Below are 20,324 nucleotides of genomic sequence, written 5' to 3'. Positions count from 1 at the left end.
CTTAAACCAGCCAAAAACATATTACAAGTGGTAGATTTGAGTTTGAGCTCCTAGGTGAATCATATTAGAGTTTTAGATCCAATTTCCTTGCATATCTCTTAGAGTTTTGAGTTAGGATGATGTGTGAGACTTCAAACAAGTTAGATTCAACTTGTGTTTCGAGTTAGGAGTGTCCAAAGTTNACCAAAAGGCCTAAAACAAAATTTAGGGGGTAGAGTTGCTCAATTATGCAGAAAAATCTGCATAATTCGCGCTTGGGCGCCATTTTCTGCTGTCATGTTTGTTTTTGATAGTTTGTGGGGTTCCGGACGTCCGTTTTGGACGTTCTTTAGGTCGTTCTGGGGTTTTTTGACCCTTTCGGAGCCATTGGTGAGGGTTTCCAAGTTTTTTGAATTACCTAAGTATTGGTAATTTAAGATTATAAAGATATTTGTATTAATAAGTGATGTTTTTTCTGAAAATATGTAATTCTTGTTTTCTCTTCCTTTCTTGTGTGATGATCTAGGTATCTTTTCTTGTTTATTTTGTATGATTACTTTCAGTATTATGAGATTGATTCGTGTTTAATTCTGTAAGAAACTAAACTAATATAAATCATTCATGGTATGAAATCAAAAGTATGAAAGTAAGTAAAGTCAATGTGGAATGTAATGTGATTTAAGTACATCTCTAGGTGAGATCAAATTAAGTTATGAGAATGAATATTGGAAGCTCAATCTTGGGTGTCTCCATTTTATATGGGCCAAGAATGAGTGATTCAAGTTAAGTTCTGGAATGAATATAGGTAGCTCAGTCTTGGGGGTTGCCCTTAATGCTCTAATGACTATTCAATCTCACTTAGAGAAGATTAATTCATGTGGTGAAGAGTAGTAGAGGGTCCTAGTCTTGGTTGTCTCCATTGTATATGGGTCAAGGTGAGTGATAACGGACTAACCTTGTGTGTGGTAGGGTGAAACCCATTGACAATGGCTTTGCAAAGCAGTAGAGGCCACCACAAGTGCATAACTCGCCATAGCTCGATATTCATTCTGGGTCCGGACGAGTCTAAGTCTAACACTATCCAATAAAACTATAACTCATAACTTATTAAAACTATATTTCTGTGATTGCGATTACTTGTATGCCTATTTTACTTTGTTTAAATTGTATTGGACTTGTATTCTTTTGAATTCTAGCTTACCCTTGCGTGTGTATTGTTTGTTTTGTCTGTGTTTGTTTTCTTTTGCAATGATCATCCAAATTTGGATGTGAGTAGAGATTGCAGAGGTTCCTTTGGAACAAGTATTAGATGGAGTTGATGCCGCTGAGACTCTAGACACTGCTGAGTAGTTAGGATGTTTATGTTCATATGTATATACTTTAGTTTTCTTTTATCTCACTTCCTTTTGAAAGACTCTATGACTATATGTAGAGCTTTTACATTTCATTTTGGATGACTGTATTATATATACTTCATCTGACTCTACTCTTGACTGCTTTACTTTATTACATATGATGCATTCCACTCAATATGATTTATACACATATTTTGAGATGTTACACAAACTTTATAAAATCAAAATCTATTATAAAAAAACAGTTATTAAAATTACATGTGATTTTTCTACTAAAATTTTGATATATTTACTTAAAGTGAAAATAAAAATAAATTTTAAAATAATTGATCCAATATAAATTCTAACCTCATAATATTCTTTCAACCCTTTCAAATTTTGTTTATTCCCCCAAATAAATTAGAAAAAAGGTAGTACATACCAAAGCAAATTAGATAGAGAAAAACAAAGATTTAAATTGAGGTTAGTAAGGAAAACATTCAAAAAGAAAGAAAATACAATTTTAGAAAAGTTAAAATTCAATAGATGGATTGGTGTCATATCTTCTATTTTTGAAAGCAACTTGTTACAAGAAGCTAAGGTTGTCATCAATTAATATTGTTTAATATCGTTTAAGATATGATAAGGATAAAAAAGACCATTATTCGGTATAAATTATATTTAATACATTTCACCAATGCACTTCACTGATAAGATAACATAAATTTGTTTATCTAACTTTATTTGATACATCATTTCTAACTTTTTATAACATATATTGAAATATAACAGAAAATGCATGTTTTCTTATGTTTTCTTCTTAGAACGTTGCTTTATTCTTGGATTCAAAATCTTGCTTTAAAATTTCCTAGACATTCTCTTTCTTCACTAAACATGTATAGACATTTCGACATTCGAATGCCTCAAACACTTCGACACATATGCCAATGTCTCAAAACATATTTATTTTGTATTTAATAATTGAAAACGAAGATCTTAATGAACAATACAAGCACGTCCCGGGTGAAAGAATGTTTCTTTAAATTGAAATTACGATGCGGATTAGCTGCTACTACAAGTATTAATAAGAAAAATAAAGTAAAAGGAAAACCTCTGAAGAAACTGGATCTCTACACAGTTCTACTTTTGCCTGCAATAGGTTACAATCTTCAAAGAGGAACTTCAAATACTATACCTAAATTAGTGCACTAAATTATTTACTTTGAAATACTCCAAGAACCACCTCAAATTTGAAAATAAAAGCATCTTTTCTTCGTCAAGATCCTTGTTATACTGACTCCATAATCACCCAATTCTTCCACCCGATTTGCATCAGAAATGAAAAATACTCAATTTTAGTTTATCCACAGCAAGGAAGTAACAGTCCATTGATAAGGACCTTGGTACTGCAAATATTTATCCTCGATTTCTCTCATACCTAGTGATTAACTACAGGTACTGGCATGAATCGCCAATTCAAAACATGCAGCTACAGTGACATAAACACAAAGTAGTAACCGCTACTATGAAGAAAGTAGAACAACCAACAAACCTTTTTCCCAGCAAAACTGTAGACAGTAGTGGCCACAACAGCTACAGCTATGCTGGCACGCACCATGGTGCCAAACAAATGAAGCTCCAGTAGATCAATGCCGCTCCGCATAGCACGACACCAATCTATAGTACCTGCAATTAACAACTCTGCTCACAGCAAGTCCTCAAGTGAAAATAAATTCCCATGACAAAAAACAACAAAGATACCAAATCACAGCAACCCTATTATTCATTCAGGCATCACAAAGCGGAAACCAAAACAGCAAAGAAAAAATTTATATCAAAATGAGGCAACACAGCCCAATAAATCTACAACAAGTTTGCACAACACAATTCAACCACAGCCTACTAATTCAAACTAAAAGTCCCATTTCTTTCCACGACTTAACCATTCAATCAGGTGGCTTTGGCATTCCCCTTGACCTCTCCGGAACAACACATGCCTCCATGTTCGTGATGGTGGTGGTGGTGATGGTGATGGTGGTGATGATGGTGCTGCTGATGCTGCTGCTTCCCCTTGAGCTGCTTCCTCATGTCATAAGCATCCTCTCCGTCCGCATAATACTTAGCCTCCACATCATGAATCTTGTACCCCAAGGTCTCGGTGTACAAATTGAAGGCCGCGCGGTTGCTCTTGCGCACGTGCAGGGACACGTACTCGGCACCAAACACCTGTGTGGGAGAATCCAATACAAGACCGAGAAAACAAATATATGTAAATATACTTAGCCTGATTTAACTTTGGTTCCATATTTTACAAAATCCACAAATGGAACCCTAAATCCCCAATTTTATTCCCTCAATTTTTAATTATAAGTGATTTTAGTCCCTGAATATTTTTTTCGGCAATATAATTGATCTATCGAAAGATAGGAGTGGTTATGTACCTGTTCCATGGCGTTCTGTGCGGCGGTCATGAGTTTGGTGGCGAGACCGAGTTTGCGGTGGGTGCGGAGGACGGCAAGGGAGGTTATGTGGCCGTGGCAGTCGGTGGTTTCCTCCTCCATCTTGGCGAGAACGTAGCCGACGATGCGACCGTTGTAGTCTTCGGCGACGTAGAGAAGCTGAGGCCATGAGAGGATGTGATAGAAGTAATACTTCATCTGATAGTTCTCAGGAAGGCAGAAGAGGTTGCACGCCTGCATCGCCAGAAGGTCCTTCACCGTCGCCTTCCTTATGCACACCATTTTCTTTCCCCTTTCCCTAACACCCTTTGCTACCTATCGCTTCTTTCACTATGTAACACCACACTGCACCCAATAAATATAACGATTAATGCTAATTTTGGACCTTTTTTTTATATTTATTTTCCTTTTATTGTTAGTTTTATTAGCTCAATAACTTAAAAAAATTAATGATAATTACGTAATAAAAAGTTAATGTTTTATGATGTGTTGTGGTATTAGAGGATTAGGTTACTTGAATATTATAAATAAAATTGTGGAAGAAAAACATACGCACCAAAATAATACATTTTTTATAATTTAAAAAATACAAATACGATTGTAGGGAAATTAGTATTAGTAGATATATAGATAGATAAAACAGAAAATATGAATTTATGTACTAAAACAATGTATTAAGACATATATAGTTACAGAAATTATGAACCAGTGCTTTATATGATACAGAAGAACGCGATAATAGCTTAATAAAATTCATGGAGTGATAATTCTTTAGAAAGATAAACTTTTCTTGGTCACACTATAGCTCTTCAAAAGGATAATTATTTACAAACACCATTCGGAAAATTAAATGCTTAATTTTACAAAGAAATGTCAGCTTCTGAATTTCCATAATCTGATGTCATTGGTATTGTGTGTGGTAACAATCTTCTTCATTCCAACAGCGAGGCACGTAATAGAAGGTCGATCAGTTCTACAAACGAGGTGCTCAATATTTATTAAGTCATCCTCGGGCAACCTCTGCCCTTTTATTCTTTGAACGGAACCAGAAGGACTTTGAAATGTTGATAACAATTTATCATCCATAGAAAAACAAGCAACAGTTTTGCCATCGTTCTGATTTAGCAATCTTAAGATACCATCTATTCCACCAACGACTAATGTTGATGTGTCATTCTGCATGTGCTGTAGGGAGTATATAACATTAGGACACACACGGTTGCTCCACAACAGTTTCCTTGTTCTGCATGAAATGGACAGAAAAGGTTGAGCATATGATTAAACAAAATAGAGAACATTTAGTAGTGATTAAACAAACAGATCGTTACTGGTTTATGCTTACAGTGGAAACAATTTCTGTTCCACATGAAAAAATGACTTGCTATCACTACCCTCAACTAAGTTCGTGTTGTAGTTAACGTCCTAGGAACAGACGTTTTATTTTTCCCATTCTTACCTTGTCTATGACACATAAAAGTTCCAGCACAAATAAATAATGTAATGGAAATACGAAAAATTCCAAATTTCTGGGAATGAAACAACCGGCTTAGAGCCAGAGAACATATAATGTGCTTCATTACAGCAGTCTTAATTTCTTAAGGAGTTTCCTACCCTTTTAGGATGTTCATAAACGTTATATTAGCTTCAGATAACTTTTTTAGTAAGTCATTACTTTGTCTATTTGATTCACTCTAACAAAGAAGAATAAACAGTTCTCAATCAAATTCATATAATCAATATACTTTTTGTTGTAGCAATTGCCTATGTAGCAGCGTGTAACACCTGTAGTGCACGAATGCACCTAAGGCGCAACCTTTATTACACTATTGCCGCATTTACCTAAGGTCCCAACAATATGCACATCCAACAGCTGATCCTGCGAACAGTAGCTGAGAGGAGGGATTGAAGCACATGGTCCTTATGCCTGTGAGACAAAAATTGAGTCAGATTCACTTTTTGCACCAGAAATGTATAGTGCTTTTATAATATTAGCTAAAACTAATCATGGCACTCTATGGCATACAAAAATAATATCATCAATATATAAAGATCAACAAAATATTTCACCAAATAGAACTGGTCCACCAAAACATGGGCATATATAAACTTCAACTAAATTACCATTGGCCCATAAGTACTGGAGTGTACGAATAGAACCATGTTAGAAGAGAAGAGCTAACCATGCACCTGAAAAAGTAAGGAAAAGTTTTTTCTTTGCAAGATTAAATGCTGAAGAAAAAAATGCCATGGAATTGACTATGTGTGAAATCATTTGGTTCAAACAGTTGCTAAAAGACCTCAAATTTGGGAAGATTACAAGTCACAAAAGACATTCAAGTGTAATAATCGAGCTCCTTGCATATCTCTATGAATCCAATGTTTCATATGAGGATCAAACACACTGAAATAGATTATGATTTCATTAGGGAGATGTTATCTATATAGGTATCATAACTTGCTTTGTAAAACAACTGACCAGTTAGCATATGTTTTCACCAAGCCTGTGAGAGGTCCTTGGATGAATTAGATATACAACAAACTTGGTGCATACTACCTATTTGCTCTAGCTTGAAGGGGGTGTTTAATTAAAGTAATTTTGGCAGGACACAAATGTACTATAACATTGTAACTTAAATTATTAACATTTATAAATTAAGTTCCAATCATTATGTACAAGTAATAATTCTTTTAATTTATCCAATTAGAGACATTAATTAACCAATTAAAGATTTAGAAAATATTTTCATGGCTAAGTGTGCTTTTTAATATATATGTGTATATATGTATGTATAACAGAAAGTATAATCGAAACACACAGAATTCATCCATTGTCTCTTGGTTTTCTCTTCCCTTGACATTAACCAACAAATGCCAATTAAAAGGGATACATTTTTACCTCTGACATCACTTGATCTTAGTGTTGCTACCTGCTGAACAGAGGATGGATCTGATATTCTTATATCCCCTGAAGTGGAGCCACTTATTATCATTCGATCTTCGTTCAAACATAAGCATGTTATCGGTACAGGGTGCATTCTGCAGATAACAAGTTGTGCACATCATGAATGCTACATGACATCTTTAAGATATTAATCAAGCAATATATATGAACCAACTTACAAGAATGAGACTATTATTTTTGCTTATGAATGGGATTATTTGTTCCAAGCCACCAAAAAAATGACTACAGCTTTACTTTTCAACCAATGTTGATGGGAACTCTGGGTATGATGAGGTGCCTAAGTCCCACATCAAGTAGTATGGAATATTCATTGAAGTATTTAAGTAATCCTCCCCCTTTAATAGCTACCTTTAGAGGGTGAGTTTACCAAGTGCACCGATGCATATCAAATGTTATTGTTCAAAATCCTTTCTTGGTAAACTTAGTATGTTGCTGACTAGTTTTGGATAAAAATCAACATAAGAAAATCTACAAAATACCTTAATATTTGAGAACATCTCCTACTGTACATGTCAAAAATACGAACAGCTCCATCATCACACCCAACCACAGCTTCTGGATCAAGATAGCTGAAAGAACAGAACAGAAAAAAACTCAGATATCATATGTAAATAGCTTTTCGTCTTACTTCTGTTGAATACTGAATATCTTCTCTTGTACAACTTTTATAAAGCTGCTTTTAAACCCTTGTCTTTCTTTCTTGCTGGTTTTGTAAATGGCCACCCTTGGTTATGTTGGGTATGTTCTAGGGCCTATTTTCTCTATCACTAGGACACCCACCATCACCACAAAGAAACACAATGGAAAAAATTATTTATCATGGTCTGCCTCTATGGAATCTTGGTTCCTTGGTCAAGGATACCATGACCACCTAGAGAAAGTGGACAGCATAGGATCAGCAAAGAGTGATGCTCAAGAAGAGGCTTGACTTCCAGGTATGAGTTCTAGTGTGGCAATCTGTAGAACCACAAACTTTAGGGATCTCAAAACCTTTAACACTTGTTCATTTTGGAAAAAGAAAAATATTGTAAAGGTAAACAACGTCTATACAACTCAACTGATAAAATAGCTCCTCTCTAATAGACCAACATGAACATCACTACTCATCTAGCTCAAGTCCAGGCTGAAGAAGAAGAATTGAAAATGTTATCAGATGTTGATTCATTTGAAGGAATTAGACAAAGATTGACAAGCTATATATAGCACTGATCCGATGAAATTTGCATTCATATTTTTATCAGATCACATCCACAATCAGACACTGCCTAGTCAAGAAACTTCCTCTTTGAACAAAGTAATTACAAGACTTCTTTATATTACTAAGCATAGGGATGGCAAAGTGGGCCATGGGACGGGTTACAAATTCTTCCCCTAACAACGCATGTAAAAAGGGAAAGTTCAACCAAAGTGGTTGAATCCTCTGCAATGATTTCTTCCCAAGGAAGAGGTTGTGGAAATTGAGGAGATAGAGGTAGTCACCCTCAATGTTCCTATTGAGAGCAGATGGGTCATACTCAAGAAAATTCCTACTCTCTCCATGACTTTCCAGGAAATAGAACAAATTTATCTATGTCTAAAAAATCTAAAATTAACGCTTGAGGATGACTTCCAAGAATATCACAAGAAAACCACAAATAATGCCCAATCTTCTTCTACTCCCAATGTTTCACCAACATATATTTCTTAATCAAGTACTGATAAAAATCCATGAATTATTAACTCAGGTACTTCTGAATAGATTGCCAACTTACTTCATGTCATCACTCCACACAAAAAGATAGAAAGTAAAAAAGAGTGTTGATTAGTTTACCGCATGCATGAACCTTTTACAAATTTGCCTCCAAGTGAAGGAAATATGCTTCTTTTCCCATTCCGTCTCCATATGCATAAATGACTACCAATTAGACCAACAATCTGAAAATAAAATTTTGGAGTTCAGAAACCATAAAGGATACAATCTTCCACAAGCCAGCAACTTCAAGAAACTTGAATTGACCCCAGCACTTTTTAGGCAAATTGACAGTATAAATGAAAAGATGTAGCAAAAACAAAATAACACTGGCCTTCAGATGATTTGCAGCACAACTAAATTACATTGAAAATTTCAAACAAATAGAGGACACAACATTGATGCAGGTGATAACTCTAGCATTAAGTGTTTGACCTAGATTAGTCAAAGGATTGAAGCCCGATCAGCCCAGAAAAGCTATGTTAGTGGCACGAGATCCCAAGTTGGATGTATAGGACTTTAGTGTAACGATTATAAGGACCTGGGCTCACCTACTACATAGCTAGCTTTTGTAGAGCAATTCTCGCAAGATTATTATGAATTAGATGATCGGTATTAGGGCATTATAGTTGAACAAATTACCAAAATATGTATTTGTATAAAGTTTACAAGACTCGTATCTACTTAAGAAAGCCCAAAACTGCATTCAGATCAATAGAAATAAAAGGATAATAGAGTAGTTAAGTAATTCTGTTGTATAGTTACTTTTCTGTTATAGTTTCATTAATGCAGTTACTTTACTGTTATAGTTTCAGTTGTACAGTTGCTTTTCAGTTAGAAATTATGATGGTTTGTTATCTGCTGAGTGAGAAGTTCGTAGTAGCTTGCAGTGCAAGTATTACTGTACTATAAATAGCTTCAACTCTCTTGTATAAATTTAGTTAAACAAGAAACTTCTTCATCTTGTCACTCTCACCCCTTTCTATATCCATTCTGAACTGTATTAAAGGAAAACAAATCTCAGCAGTTTGACAGTGCTCATCTCCCAGATCAAGAGTTCAACCCAATTTCTGCTTATCTTCCTCTACCAGACTTCCCTGTCTACACTTCCTCCCAATTGCATCATATGTTTCATGATGCCACACCCCACAGCCAAGGCAGAGTTAGTTTCCTATTCTCCCTCCCAAGTTCTGATTAGGTGCATCTCACCTATTATTCCTTCTTGTACATATGAAGGATATGATAAATAATGAAATGAGTTGATTAAATTTCATAATAATGCTTTTCATTCCCAATAAAGAACAATATTTTAAACAGGTGGTGTCATATGATTTACTGATACAATGAAATTCCTTATATGTGCACAGTGTAAAGTTAAATCGATAAAGCATTCATTCAATTAATTCACCTTGCTCTCATCAAAATCAAAGTCAATTAAAGGGAATGTAGCTGGCATTGAGTGTTCTTCTATGCATTTGTAGCTGTCTAATGACCACAGACGAATAACCTGTCATAATGCCATTGAAATAATTAGTTCAAGGCCTGATGTAGCCAGAAACTATATCATACTATTTATAAAAAGACTCAGACTAAACAGAAAAATAACTTATATTTATAGAATACACATATTGATTCTCTGAGCTAGCCCTCTACAGATTATACTCATATGCACTTCCAACCAAAAGATATGATGCCGGGGACAAATACTATAACCAAAAAATTCAACATAACCAAAAAATTCAACAAAATTCACTGGTGTGCTAAATTTTTTTTCCAAAAATTGTTTTTTAATTTTTTTTTTAATTTCTAGCTTTATGGTTAGGTTTGCTTTAGTCATCGCCACATTGCTAATGCCTCCACCTTTAATTTGTCTAGTCATTGTATTGCCATCATAGTTTTTCCCTAGCACTACCACCGCCATTTTGTCCAACGACACCACTGTTCTGATTGTCCAAGTTAGGTGACCACCATGCTGCCAAAATTCAACGATTTGAGCTCTGACACCCTTCCATGCAACTCCTCAACGTGTCTTCCCTCTATGTGGCAGTCCATTCAACCTCCCCTCTAGCGATGACCACCACCGTCAAACTCGTCTCTCCATCCCCTTTCCAAATCTAGTAAATCCTAAAATGACATTTGTGTAACCTAGCAGATAATTTATCAAGACCAGGACAAAAATTATGAACAAAGCATGTGGACCCAAAAATTCTAAGTGGTAATTCTCTAATTCTAGCTTATACAGTTAGTGTAGTGAGCCAATTTATGCATGATCCAAGAGAGACACATGCAAGCAGTTGATAAAATTCTCTAATACTTTAAGTCAAGTCCAGGAAAGAGGCTATTATTCAAAAAGGAAGACACATTGACTATGGAAATATATATATTGATGCTGACTTTGCAAGTTCTATTACTGACAAAAAATCTACTTCTGGGTATTGTGTGTTTCTTGGAAATAGTCTGGTAACATGGAGGAGCAAAAAGCAAGATAGAATATCTCGTTCCAGTGCAGAAGATGAATTCCAAGCTCTTGCTCAAGGAATGTGTGAAGGACTCTGGATGAAAATCATTTTGGATGACCTTAAAGTCAAGGTGGACAACCTTATGCAACTACACTATGATAATAAGTCCGCCATGAGCATTGCCCATAATCTAGTACAACATGACAGGACCAAACACATTGAGATTGACAGACATTTCATCAACGATAAGCTAGACAGAGGCTTTGTGATTACAACTCATGTTCCTATAGAACTTCAGATAGTAGATATTTTTACAAAAAGGCTCTCTCTGGGTAGATTTCAAGATCTTGTATACAAGTTGGAAGTGATTGATATTCATTTACAAACTTGAGGAGGAGTGTTGTAATTAGAGGAAAATCTTCCTAATTAGAGAAAATATCTATAGAATCTTCCTAATTAGAGAAAATATTTGTAGGATCTTCTACATTATTTTTCAGTATATCGTTTCCTTATTTCCTTTTTCTAGAAGAATAGATTGTTATAAATAGAGGTAAGGAGAATGTAATAGACATGAATGAAAATAATAAAAGTCATTCACTTTATCAAGACTTAACAACCAACTCTGAGACCAATATATAAGTACCCAAGCCCCTGGGGAATAACCAAACACTTAAATACTCCACTGAGGATCCTATACTATTCAATGTAGGGCTTAGGCACCCCAAAATACTCAAGTCCCTATCCCTTTATAACATTGTCAATTTGTTGCTATATATAAAATACAAGTTCCTCAATCAATGTGAGATCTTCATATATTTGTCTTGTAAATAGGTGGAGATGTATATTGTGCTATTCATAACAACCAAGTGATCAGCTTACTAATTGTAAATTTGCACTTTGTATGAGACATGCAAATCTCAGAAAGGTGAGACAGAAAAATAGTTATACTCCACCTTCAAGAAGTTGGTAATCTCTAGAGAACAAACAGTAAACAACTTGTGCTATGCCAGCAGCTTAGGGAAGGAAACCTTTCAAGAATTAGAAATTGGAAATATAGAAGATAAAATGTGACCCATACCTTATCACCCACGCCAGTACCTAGCACGCCCATTTTCATTCGGCACTGAGCAACCCTGAATTGAAAGATAGGTATTAGAAATCAATATAAGTCTGGCATGTTGACTTGATGAGCAGTTATAACTCAGACACACATAAAAGGGCGTTATAATGCACTAAATATGGATTAGTCAACTTATGGCCAAAGATTCACCAAAGGCAGGTATTGAAAATGAATATAAATCTTGCATGTTGACTTGATGAGCAGTTATAACTCAGACACACATAAAAGGGCATGCTATAATGCATTAAATATGGATTAGTCAACTTATGGCCAAAGATTCATCAATACTTATGAGAAGCCTTGATGGTTGCAATAGACGTATTGAGAGCACGGGACTAATGCTACCAGAGAAGGGTAAGCAAAAGATATGGGAGTAAAATTCTTTACTTACCAAGAAACTCAAAACAATCATGCCAAATAAGATCCCAGCACTAACATTCACTTAAATAAAATTTCTAAAGTGCTTCAAGTTTTCTATTTTGAAAAAAAAAAAGAATAATAATCAACAAAATGTTAAAGTTCTATTTAAGGATTACTAAATGAAAGCCAGGCACTTATGGAAACAAAATAGGGCCTCATTTGGACTTGGACAATAAACAGATCCACACTAATAAACCATTCATTCCCAAATACCGAACCAAGTTATCAACCACATTCGATTCAACCACATACTATCAAGTGAAAAAGCACCATCGAATGAGTAATTCCTCCAAAATGAATATTGAACCCAATGTTACAAATATTATTCCAATGGCAGATTGTAGAATGTTTCATGATGTTGAAATGGCACACATCATATGTCTCGACTTGCTCATTTTATGCAAATGTAAATTTGTACAACTATGTCTGTTAAGAGCACTAGTTTGTTAGAAAATTCGTTTGCTCTATATAAAGAAAATTTACATACTCTCATCGTATCTTTCAAAATCAAGCAGTGACACAACAGTTTATTCTATGAAAGTCCTCTCTCATTCTTGGAGATCTATGACCTCTGGCAACATCGATTAGGTGTCACTTGCATCTCTTCACATTTTTGTGATAACGTCAAGGAATCAATTGTTATGTAAAATACAGAGATTGAAAACATTACTAAAGTGCAAAGGAGGGAAGATTTAGGTACGTTGTTGAATGACCCTTCCACTGATCAACGTAAAAGCCACCATCTAGAAGAGCCAATCTATGCTGCTCCATAACCATCTCTCCTAAAATCACCCTCCAGGGCTTTTCGGTAAATGCAGACGATGAATTCTTTATGTTCCTCTCACAAAACTCTCGCAGCGAGCGGGACTCGACGATGGCGTTCCTTCAATAATACGCACGCGCGAATTTCAGAAAAGCACGTGCGAATTGAGGATGGTTTGATTGAAATTGATTGCATAAGAAAAAAGGAGAGAGTGGAAGTGAGCGAGGTACCAGAGTTTGCAAACGAGGGAGCAGCGAACAAGGTCGAACATGTCGAGGAGAGCGAAAATGGTACACACGATGTCAGGGTCTAGAGACAGTATGTTCGTCGGAGTTTTCCGCCGTTCATGTATTCGGTCGGCGGTCGCGGGCGAAGGACCGTTCTTCGCCGCCGTGAAACTCTGTTGATGTTTGTTCATTGTTTAAAGGAGGGAATCAAAATCACAGTGACAGAACACTAAGACAGTGATTTAACGGAGCAAATGGTGAAGGAAGAATCGGAAGGGAAGACCGAGATAACGGGGGTGACCTTAAGAAAATGGGTGGTGATAGACGTAACCACACCACTCCATGAAGTGATGTGTATATTTTGAATGAGGTGGCATTAAAATAAAGACTTAACTAGTTTTTGGTCAAAAAGTTTTGACTAAATTATTTTATTTTTTTTAACTAAAATTGAGAATAAAATATTAATTAAATCTAAATAAAATTTTGGGTAAATTAAAATAAGATAGTTGAAAAGGATAGAAAAGTAATTGGAATTAGACTTGATTTGTTAAATGAACGTAGATCTATTTAAGGATAATGATATCTCTCACATTTTTTTACAACAATTTACGTGTTATTATGTTATTGGTTCATGATGATATTTATGATTATTATTATTGATTGTGAAATAATTTTAGACCAATCACATAATGACACGTAAATGATGTTCAAATGTTATAAAAAAAATGTTGTTTGCATTATCCTTATCCTTAACATAATTGAAAGTGGTAAATAACAGTGATAATTATAGTTCGCAACAATATTCAAGTGGTTAACTACTCATGATCAAAGTAAATTCAAGATTTGTTTTAATTACAAGTATTTCTGAGAGTTTTTTTCTTTTTACTAAAAATATAGAATTCTTACAGTTTTATATCAAAATAACACTTGCTTGCCAACGTTCGTTACATACAAATGTACAATTTTGCTTAGACAAGGCAGCAAGAGAAATAAAATATAGGGCAGCAAACTTAATCATCAATTGAAGTTCCATGAATCAATATACTTGGGCTTTGCCCTATGCAGCATTGCATAAAATATGCTTAATCCTTTTTCTTTTGGACTCCAACCCATCGAGCAAAATCCACCCACCTAATCACAAGTGTGTAATAAATAATTAGGAAGTAAAGAAAGAGGAAGCGTAATGGTACATATTCATAGAGATCAAATTGAGATTAATCAATAATCTTACAGTAGCGAGCCCCAGTAGGTATTGGCAGTTCTAACAGTAAAGTATGCTGCGGTTAGTATAAGCTTGTTTCGGTGTAGTAATGGTTCAAGAATTCGTTGCTCAATAATTCCTGCAAGTACCTGGTACCTGATAACAAAGGCTAATCCTTAATAAGAGGTTTTATTGTTTGTTTTCTTTTTTGTTTTGCTAACTAGCAGAGATCCTCATGATCTACAAATTTTGCAACTGTAACAGTATACTACTAGTGGATAACTCAGAATACATTCATCTATTCACAACTACTGTTCTCTTGATGGGATGTTTTGTAAAAATACAAAGATAGTAGAAAAATAGGGGTAAAATACATTTATTGTAGTTTGTTCTGACAAAGGAATACCTGATGTTGCTAATGACAACCATGTAAACTCCATGTGCTACACTGGTTGATATTACGGGTAAATTCTCAGTCTGGGCAGAAAATGTTTTATTAACAGCATTCTTTACATTAATCAACGCATTTGTTATCACAGTACCAACCTGAAAAGGCATTGCCATTAGTCAAATTACGGAGAGCACGGCCAAGATATATCTCAAATCCCGTTTGATATTATTCTGCTTATAGAACTTCACCACGATGAGTGTAAAAAGTACAATAAAAACAGTTTCTTCTTGGGAACATGTAGCCCGTATGCCTCATACGAACCACACTACAACATGCTTGAGGAGCAGGGGACATATCTCTAAAATAAATTTGTAACATGTATTTTATGTCCTCTACTGTACTTAATGATGCATCTAAACTTATTCTTTCACGATTTTCTATTTACTTTTGAATTAGGGTATTCTTCAATTGGGATTTAAAAGATTAATTTCTTGGAATACTGAAATCTATTTAAGGAGTTGACCTTTTCTACACATGCTTTTCCATACACTTTAATCAAGGATGTTTCCATACACTTTAATCAAGGATGAACTCTTAATCATATGGTTAAAGAGGAAAGCTATCTACTAACTATTTTACACCACATTGCTATATGTAATTAGTTGTTAGTTTCAATGTTTTCTAGGTGAAGTAATTCACTGTTATATGGCTAAATACATAATCAAGTCTCAAAACAAGGACTTAGCAAAAGATTTATATCAAACTAGGAAACAGAGTGAAATACGAAGAAATAGCAAGAGAAATTCTAATCAATATAATACTTCTCCATTAACTTAAATCTTAAACCGTGACACCTAAAAGCTCAATCCAACTGTCAAAACAATGAAACCGCTGCAGGATGTCTAACCTAAATTAATTTTTGTTTTCCACATATTTTGAAGATCAGCATAACTCCAAGACCAAAAGGCTATAACAAGCTAAAAGGGTATTTTGTAAGCAAATAATGTGCTAAGTTACCAATGAAGCGCTGGTGCCAACAACAAATAGCTTTGCGCCGTTAAGCTGCATAAGAGACGGAGATGATCCTCATTTAAAAGGAAAAATTATGTGACTTGCTTTAAATGATCCAAGACATACCACTATAGCACCTATTCTTTGGAGAAGGGTATACGATATTCCAGGTAAAGCCACCTGTAGAGATTATTTAACTTCTAATCATATCCAGTATAGCAATTACAACTAAAATTATAACAAAATTGAAAAGAAGAAATGCAGAAAGATGAAGGAGTGTTGACCTGAAAAGCATTATCAGGACAACCATAGAACAATTTAGCAATGGGCCCAGCACTGAGTGCAAGGGGAGGTCTGAGAGAAACAGTAGGTGCAGGAAACCACACGAGTAGAAAACCTGTTACAATGCCTGTTACCTAAAATAAATTTAAAAACAATCAGGTGACTCCCAAATTCTTACATAAAGAACTGGACAGCATACAAATTGAGTTTCAGAAGAGTGCAAAGAGTTAGTTCAAATATGATTAGTACAAAAGGGAAAATTTGAGACCACACTGCTTCTAGGCTCGAAAACAAAAATGTGGATTGACTTTCGATGGAGTATTAGGTTAATTTTGGACAAGCTTCTCCATAGAGGCTTTTAGGAGAAAAGGATATGATGAAAAATGAAATTAACTTCTTCATAAACTATAATGGGCTTATGCACAAATTAAAAATAAAAATTGAGAAGAATTGGTTCGAGGAAACTCTTACAGATTAATCTGTTCATAAGCTAATTATACTTACGAAGAAGCTAATTTTAGTTTCTCTCCGCTTTTTGTCATAGAAGTCCTTATAGAGAAACTTGTTCAATAAAGTCTCGTAAAAGAATATAACTCAAGCATTTGTTGATTTGAATCTGCTAATTGGAAACTAGTGCAGCAGCTCACAAACACGGCAAAACTTAAGAAAGAAGACATAAAGCTGACACATTATAGTTGCAAAATTCTTGTTTTCTAATCCCTATTTTCTTTTCTCTCACATGATTAATCTCCATACATAGAAGCATTCATTTTGAACATTGCACATCATTTTTAATTTAGTCCTTATATATACCATTTTAATATCTTTCAGTCTCTAACATAAGGACTGAAAAATTAAGAGTGATATTCGTTGGAGCTAAAGAAAATAGCACTTTTAACTATAAGAATTAAAGAAGATTTTTTTTTAATTAGAGTAATCAAGCATGCAATTAAATCTTCGAAGTGATAACATTTTCAATCACAAGCCTAAAATGTGATAAGTTGGAAAAAATTTAAAATTCTTTTCTTAGATTACTATAGAACAAATATTATATCCTGGTGATAAACATACCACATTCGCAACAACAAAATCCAGCTCCTTCTTAAAGTTTTCCTTACGGCGCTTCAACTCTGCAGCTGCCTGGAAGCACACAGGATATCCATTACAGATTGATCATTTGTATTATAGACGCTTCACTACAAAACACTACATGTTATTATATTCATGGCACGATTCATACGGAAACTGTCTTGTATATTCATGCCTGATGAAAATCTCAATCCATGGTTAATTCATAGTATAATCTACCTTTGCCTTATTTCTTTTTAGGTCAAAGCAAATTATAATTTACAGTTATATGAATGCAACCAAAAGAGAAGTAAGAAAATTATAGAAGAGATTTTCAGAAATAGTGGAGAATTTATTTCATTTGACACGCTAGCTCCATGAATTGGTAATACATTTCATTTAACCCTAAATGCTCATAATACTAGTGACCCTTCAAATGTTTAGCGGTTACATAAAAATAATGTCCTCTAATACATAATAAGAAAATCCTCAATAGTTATTTTGCACACCAAGTTTTGCCCTCAATTTTGTTAAGTCTTCAAAGTTGGATATTTAGTGAAGATATCTGCAACTTGGTCTTGTATCTTCACATGAACTAATTCCACCTTTTTCTTGACAATCTTTTTCTTAAACTTAAATGTCCAGTTGACTTCAATTGCTTTATGACCCTCAAGAAGTTTTGAAAACTCCAGAGTACCATTCTTTTCAATGACTTTGATATCTTCCTCCATGCTTCAACCTTCTTCTGTCTTCCAGAGCGGTATCAAAGGTTAGGGATTCACTGTCCACAAGTAGACACAACAAATTATTTGTAAATGTCTAATCATATATCTCTTGAATGTTTTTCCTTTTTCATGGCCCTTCACTTGATTTTGCTTGGGGGATGACGTTTCATGAATCAAAGGTGTTGAAGAATGAGGTGGAGTAGAAAATGCATTGTCATACAACTTTTTTCATGACTTTCCTCAAAATAGGGAACAGTTCCATCCAAACTTTTATGACGTAGATTTAGCCTTCAACGTGCATATGTATTATAGAACATATCCAATATCATTATTTTAACAAAAAGTCATTGAATTCTTTGGATGTAAATCCATCTTTTCTAAAAGACCTTAGAGCCTTGATTAGATAACCACCCTCCTCTTCAGCTTTAAATTTCTTGAAAGCTGCAAATGCCTCAAATTTTTCCTTCAAGTGGCTCTTCTGCTCTTTATTCGGCTTCTTATGGGAAAACTTCTTGAATGCTTGCCGAGGACACATCAGTATTCCCCTCACCATCTTCTCATCTCTGAAGGACTTAGAGCTCCAAAATTTAAATGGTCAAACCTCATACGTCATCATGCTTCATCTTCTTCTGTAGGCCTTTAAGCATTTTGCTTCATTGGTCTTGATGCTTAAAGTGAACATTCTATTTAGTAGTCAATTTAAAGTTTTAATCTCTAGGTCTCAAACAATTATCTTTCAAGATAATTTCATAACCCTTCTCAACATGACGTACTGGACTAAAAATATTGCTTCTTCGTTTAGGAACATAATAGACATTCTTGATTAATTTTTGGAGTATCATTTAAGGAAATTAAAATAGTATCTTTCCCTTGGATTTTCACCTTAGAAGAATCACCAAACGAAACATTTCTCTGAACCTTTTTCTTCAAGCTCCACAAAATTCTCCTTATAACCATAAATGTGATTACTTGCTTCATTATCAATATAATCTTATATAATAATTCTCTTCAAGTTCCCAAACATCTTGGGAACCTAGACTTCAATGTGATGACACCAACTATTATATTCGCATAGGTAAGACAAGAATTGAAACAAATTCAGTTAATTGTTTCTCATCTCTGAGCTCACTAAAAATTTACATCAATTTCATAAAAAGTAAAAATAGTCCAATTCAAAAATAACATACAAAATAATTATAAAAAAAAAAAAACATATATGATTGTATACGTGACTATTTCATTCTTCATTAAAGATGCAAGAATACTTAAATAAATATAAATTCATTTCACATTAGTGAAAATTAAAATTTATCCATCTTACATAGAATAAAAAACCTAATATATTCGCACTGAAAAAGAAATCAAAGTTGGATGAAGGAAGAACCTTGGTGAAGATGATAACACCACTTTCGATTAGAAGCTTGGCCAAGAACAAATCATCTGCGAGCAACCTTTCCCTGAATCCACGGAACTTGAGCAACCACCGCAGCACAACTGACTGTTCCATCTGGAAGAACCTCCGCATTATCGAACCCGGAACCCTCCCCGCGGAAACTGCTGCAGCCAAGTCTTCCGGCAAACTCTCCAACCACCGGCCGTCCTCCGCCAGCGCCACCATCGCCTCTTCCCTGTTGCGGCCCCTTTCCTCGTCTTCATCACCGCCGCCACTTCCCCTGTTACCGCTGCCGCCGCCACTCCCAGACGAGCTGCCACCATCCCGGTATGCGGAGATGGCGGTGGCTGTAGTGTGAACGAAATGGGTGGTCGAGAAAGTGCAAATTTTAAGTTTGAAAGGCAAGAAGATGAGAGTTGGGTGGGGTGGCAGTGACGGATTGTTGCAGTGAGAGAAGAAGGGCGTGGATTGACTGAAGAAGAAAGACGCTATAGCCATACGTGAGGATAGTTGGTGACGTTTAAAAAATGGAGGGAGACAAGTGAGAGATGATAAGGTATTGGATAATCGGGGGAACTTTTAGGGTGTGTTTACTTGGGGTTAACTCGGAAAGTGATTGGAGGAGAGTGATTGAGGGGATTTGAGGGTGATTTTTTTTTTTTGTGTTTATTTGAGTGGATTTGAAGGTAATTGAGAGTGATTTTGGGGTGAAATTTATGAAAGTTAGTGTAGGATTTGATTGATGTGACAGTTTTAAAAAAAAAAATTAATTGGTAGAAATTGAAGATTACCAAAATGCCC

General features: G+C 35.0%; 3 protein-coding genes across 7 annotated transcripts; all 3 read right to left on the bottom strand.

Moving 5' to 3' along the window:
* Positions 1-2,335: 2,335 nt before the first annotated feature.
* Positions 2,336-4,113, bottom strand: LOC106762140 (N-terminal acetyltransferase A complex catalytic subunit NAA10). Of its 3 annotated transcripts, XR_002667968.1 has the most exons (4): positions 3,755-4,113; positions 3,257-3,539; positions 2,866-2,999; positions 2,338-2,628 (listed from the first exon to the last, which is right to left on the bottom strand). XR_002667968.1 is itself a non-coding variant. In XM_022781266.1 (3 exons), the coding sequence occupies exons 1-2, from the start codon at positions 4,052-4,054 to the stop codon at positions 3,264-3,266; spliced, it is 576 nt and encodes a 191-aa protein (XP_022636987.1). In that variant the 5' UTR covers positions 4,055-4,113; the 3' UTR covers positions 2,336-2,999; positions 3,257-3,263. The 3 variants fall into 3 exon arrangements, 2 of the variants coding, with proteins under 2 accessions (XP_022636987.1, XP_014501362.1); XM_022781266.1 differs by having other exon boundaries at positions 2,336-2,999; XM_014645876.2 differs by lacking the exons at positions 2,338-2,628; positions 2,866-2,999 and having other exon boundaries at positions 3,072-3,539; positions 3,755-4,112.
* A 345-nt stretch (positions 4,114-4,458) lies between these two features.
* Positions 4,459-13,799, bottom strand: LOC106762513 (F-box/WD-40 repeat-containing protein At3g52030). Of its 3 annotated transcripts, XR_002667967.1 has the most exons (10): positions 13,456-13,799; positions 13,163-13,345; positions 12,001-12,055; positions 9,872-9,970; positions 8,545-8,648; positions 7,214-7,303; positions 6,669-6,808; positions 5,894-5,959; positions 5,612-5,696; positions 4,973-5,015 (listed from the first exon to the last, which is right to left on the bottom strand). XR_002667967.1 is itself a non-coding variant. In XM_014646475.2 (9 exons), exons 1-9 carry the CDS (start codon positions 13,641-13,643, stop codon positions 4,646-4,648), a joined length of 1,314 nt encoding a protein of 437 aa, XP_014501961.1. In that variant the 5' UTR covers positions 13,644-13,799; the 3' UTR covers positions 4,459-4,645. The 3 variants fall into 3 exon arrangements, 1 of the variants encoding a protein (XP_014501961.1); XM_014646475.2 differs by lacking the exon at positions 5,894-5,959 and having other exon boundaries at positions 4,459-5,015; XR_002667966.1 differs by lacking the exon at positions 5,894-5,959 and having other exon boundaries at positions 4,907-5,015; positions 5,515-5,696.
* Positions 13,800-14,275: 476 nt separating this feature from the next.
* LOC106761048 (protein RETICULATA-RELATED 4, chloroplastic-like) lies at positions 14,276-20,233 on the bottom strand. Its single transcript, XM_014644523.2, has 8 exons — positions 19,515-20,233; positions 17,409-17,477; positions 16,340-16,471; positions 16,182-16,235; positions 16,062-16,106; positions 15,060-15,199; positions 14,684-14,809; positions 14,276-14,583 (listed from the first exon to the last, which is right to left on the bottom strand). Exons 1-8 carry the CDS (start codon positions 20,019-20,021, stop codon positions 14,535-14,537), a joined length of 1,122 nt encoding a protein of 373 aa, XP_014500009.1. The 5' UTR covers positions 20,022-20,233; the 3' UTR covers positions 14,276-14,534.
* Between the last annotated feature and the right edge of the window lie 91 nt (positions 20,234-20,324).

The sequence above is a fragment of the Vigna radiata genome, chromosome 5 (genome assembly GCF_000741045.1).
Source record: "Vigna radiata var. radiata cultivar VC1973A chromosome 5, Vradiata_ver6, whole genome shotgun sequence".
NCBI classification, from domain to species: Eukaryota; Viridiplantae; Streptophyta; class Magnoliopsida; order Fabales; family Fabaceae; genus Vigna; species Vigna radiata.
Note: the sequence above shows the minus strand (reverse complement) of the source record. Positions and strands in the feature narration are given on the sequence as shown.

Coding starts and splice junctions, on each gene's coding strand:
- LOC106762140 (XM_022781266.1), bottom strand. CDS start 4,054: ATGGTGTGCATAAGGAAGGCGACGGTGAAGGACCTTCTGGCGATGCAG. Junction 3,540..3,754: donor CACAGAACGCCATGGAACAG/GTACATAACCAC, acceptor TCTCCCACACAG/GTGTTTGGTGCCGAGTACGT.
- LOC106761048 (XM_014644523.2), bottom strand. CDS start 20,021: ATGGCTATAGCGTCTTTCTTCTTCAGTCAATCCACGCCCTTCTTCTCT. Junction 16,107..16,181: donor AAAGAATAGGTGCTATAGTG/GTATGTCTTGGA, acceptor TCTCTTATGCAG/CTTAACGGCGCAAAGCTATT. Junction 14,584..14,683: donor ACCTACTGGGGCTCGCTACT/GTAAGATTATTG, acceptor ACTTGTGATTAG/GTGGGTGGATTTTGCTCGAT.
- LOC106762513 (XM_014646475.2), bottom strand. CDS start 13,643: ATGAACAAACATCAACAGAGTTTCACGGCGGCGAAGAACGGTCCTTCG. Junction 8,649..9,871: donor TTGATTTTGATGAGAGCAAG/GTGAATTAATTG, acceptor TTTTATTTTCAG/ATTGTTGGTCTAATTGGTAG. Junction 5,697..6,668: donor AAGATCAAGTGATGTCAGAG/GTAAAAATGTAT, acceptor TTTGTCTCACAG/GCATAAGGACCATGTGCTTC.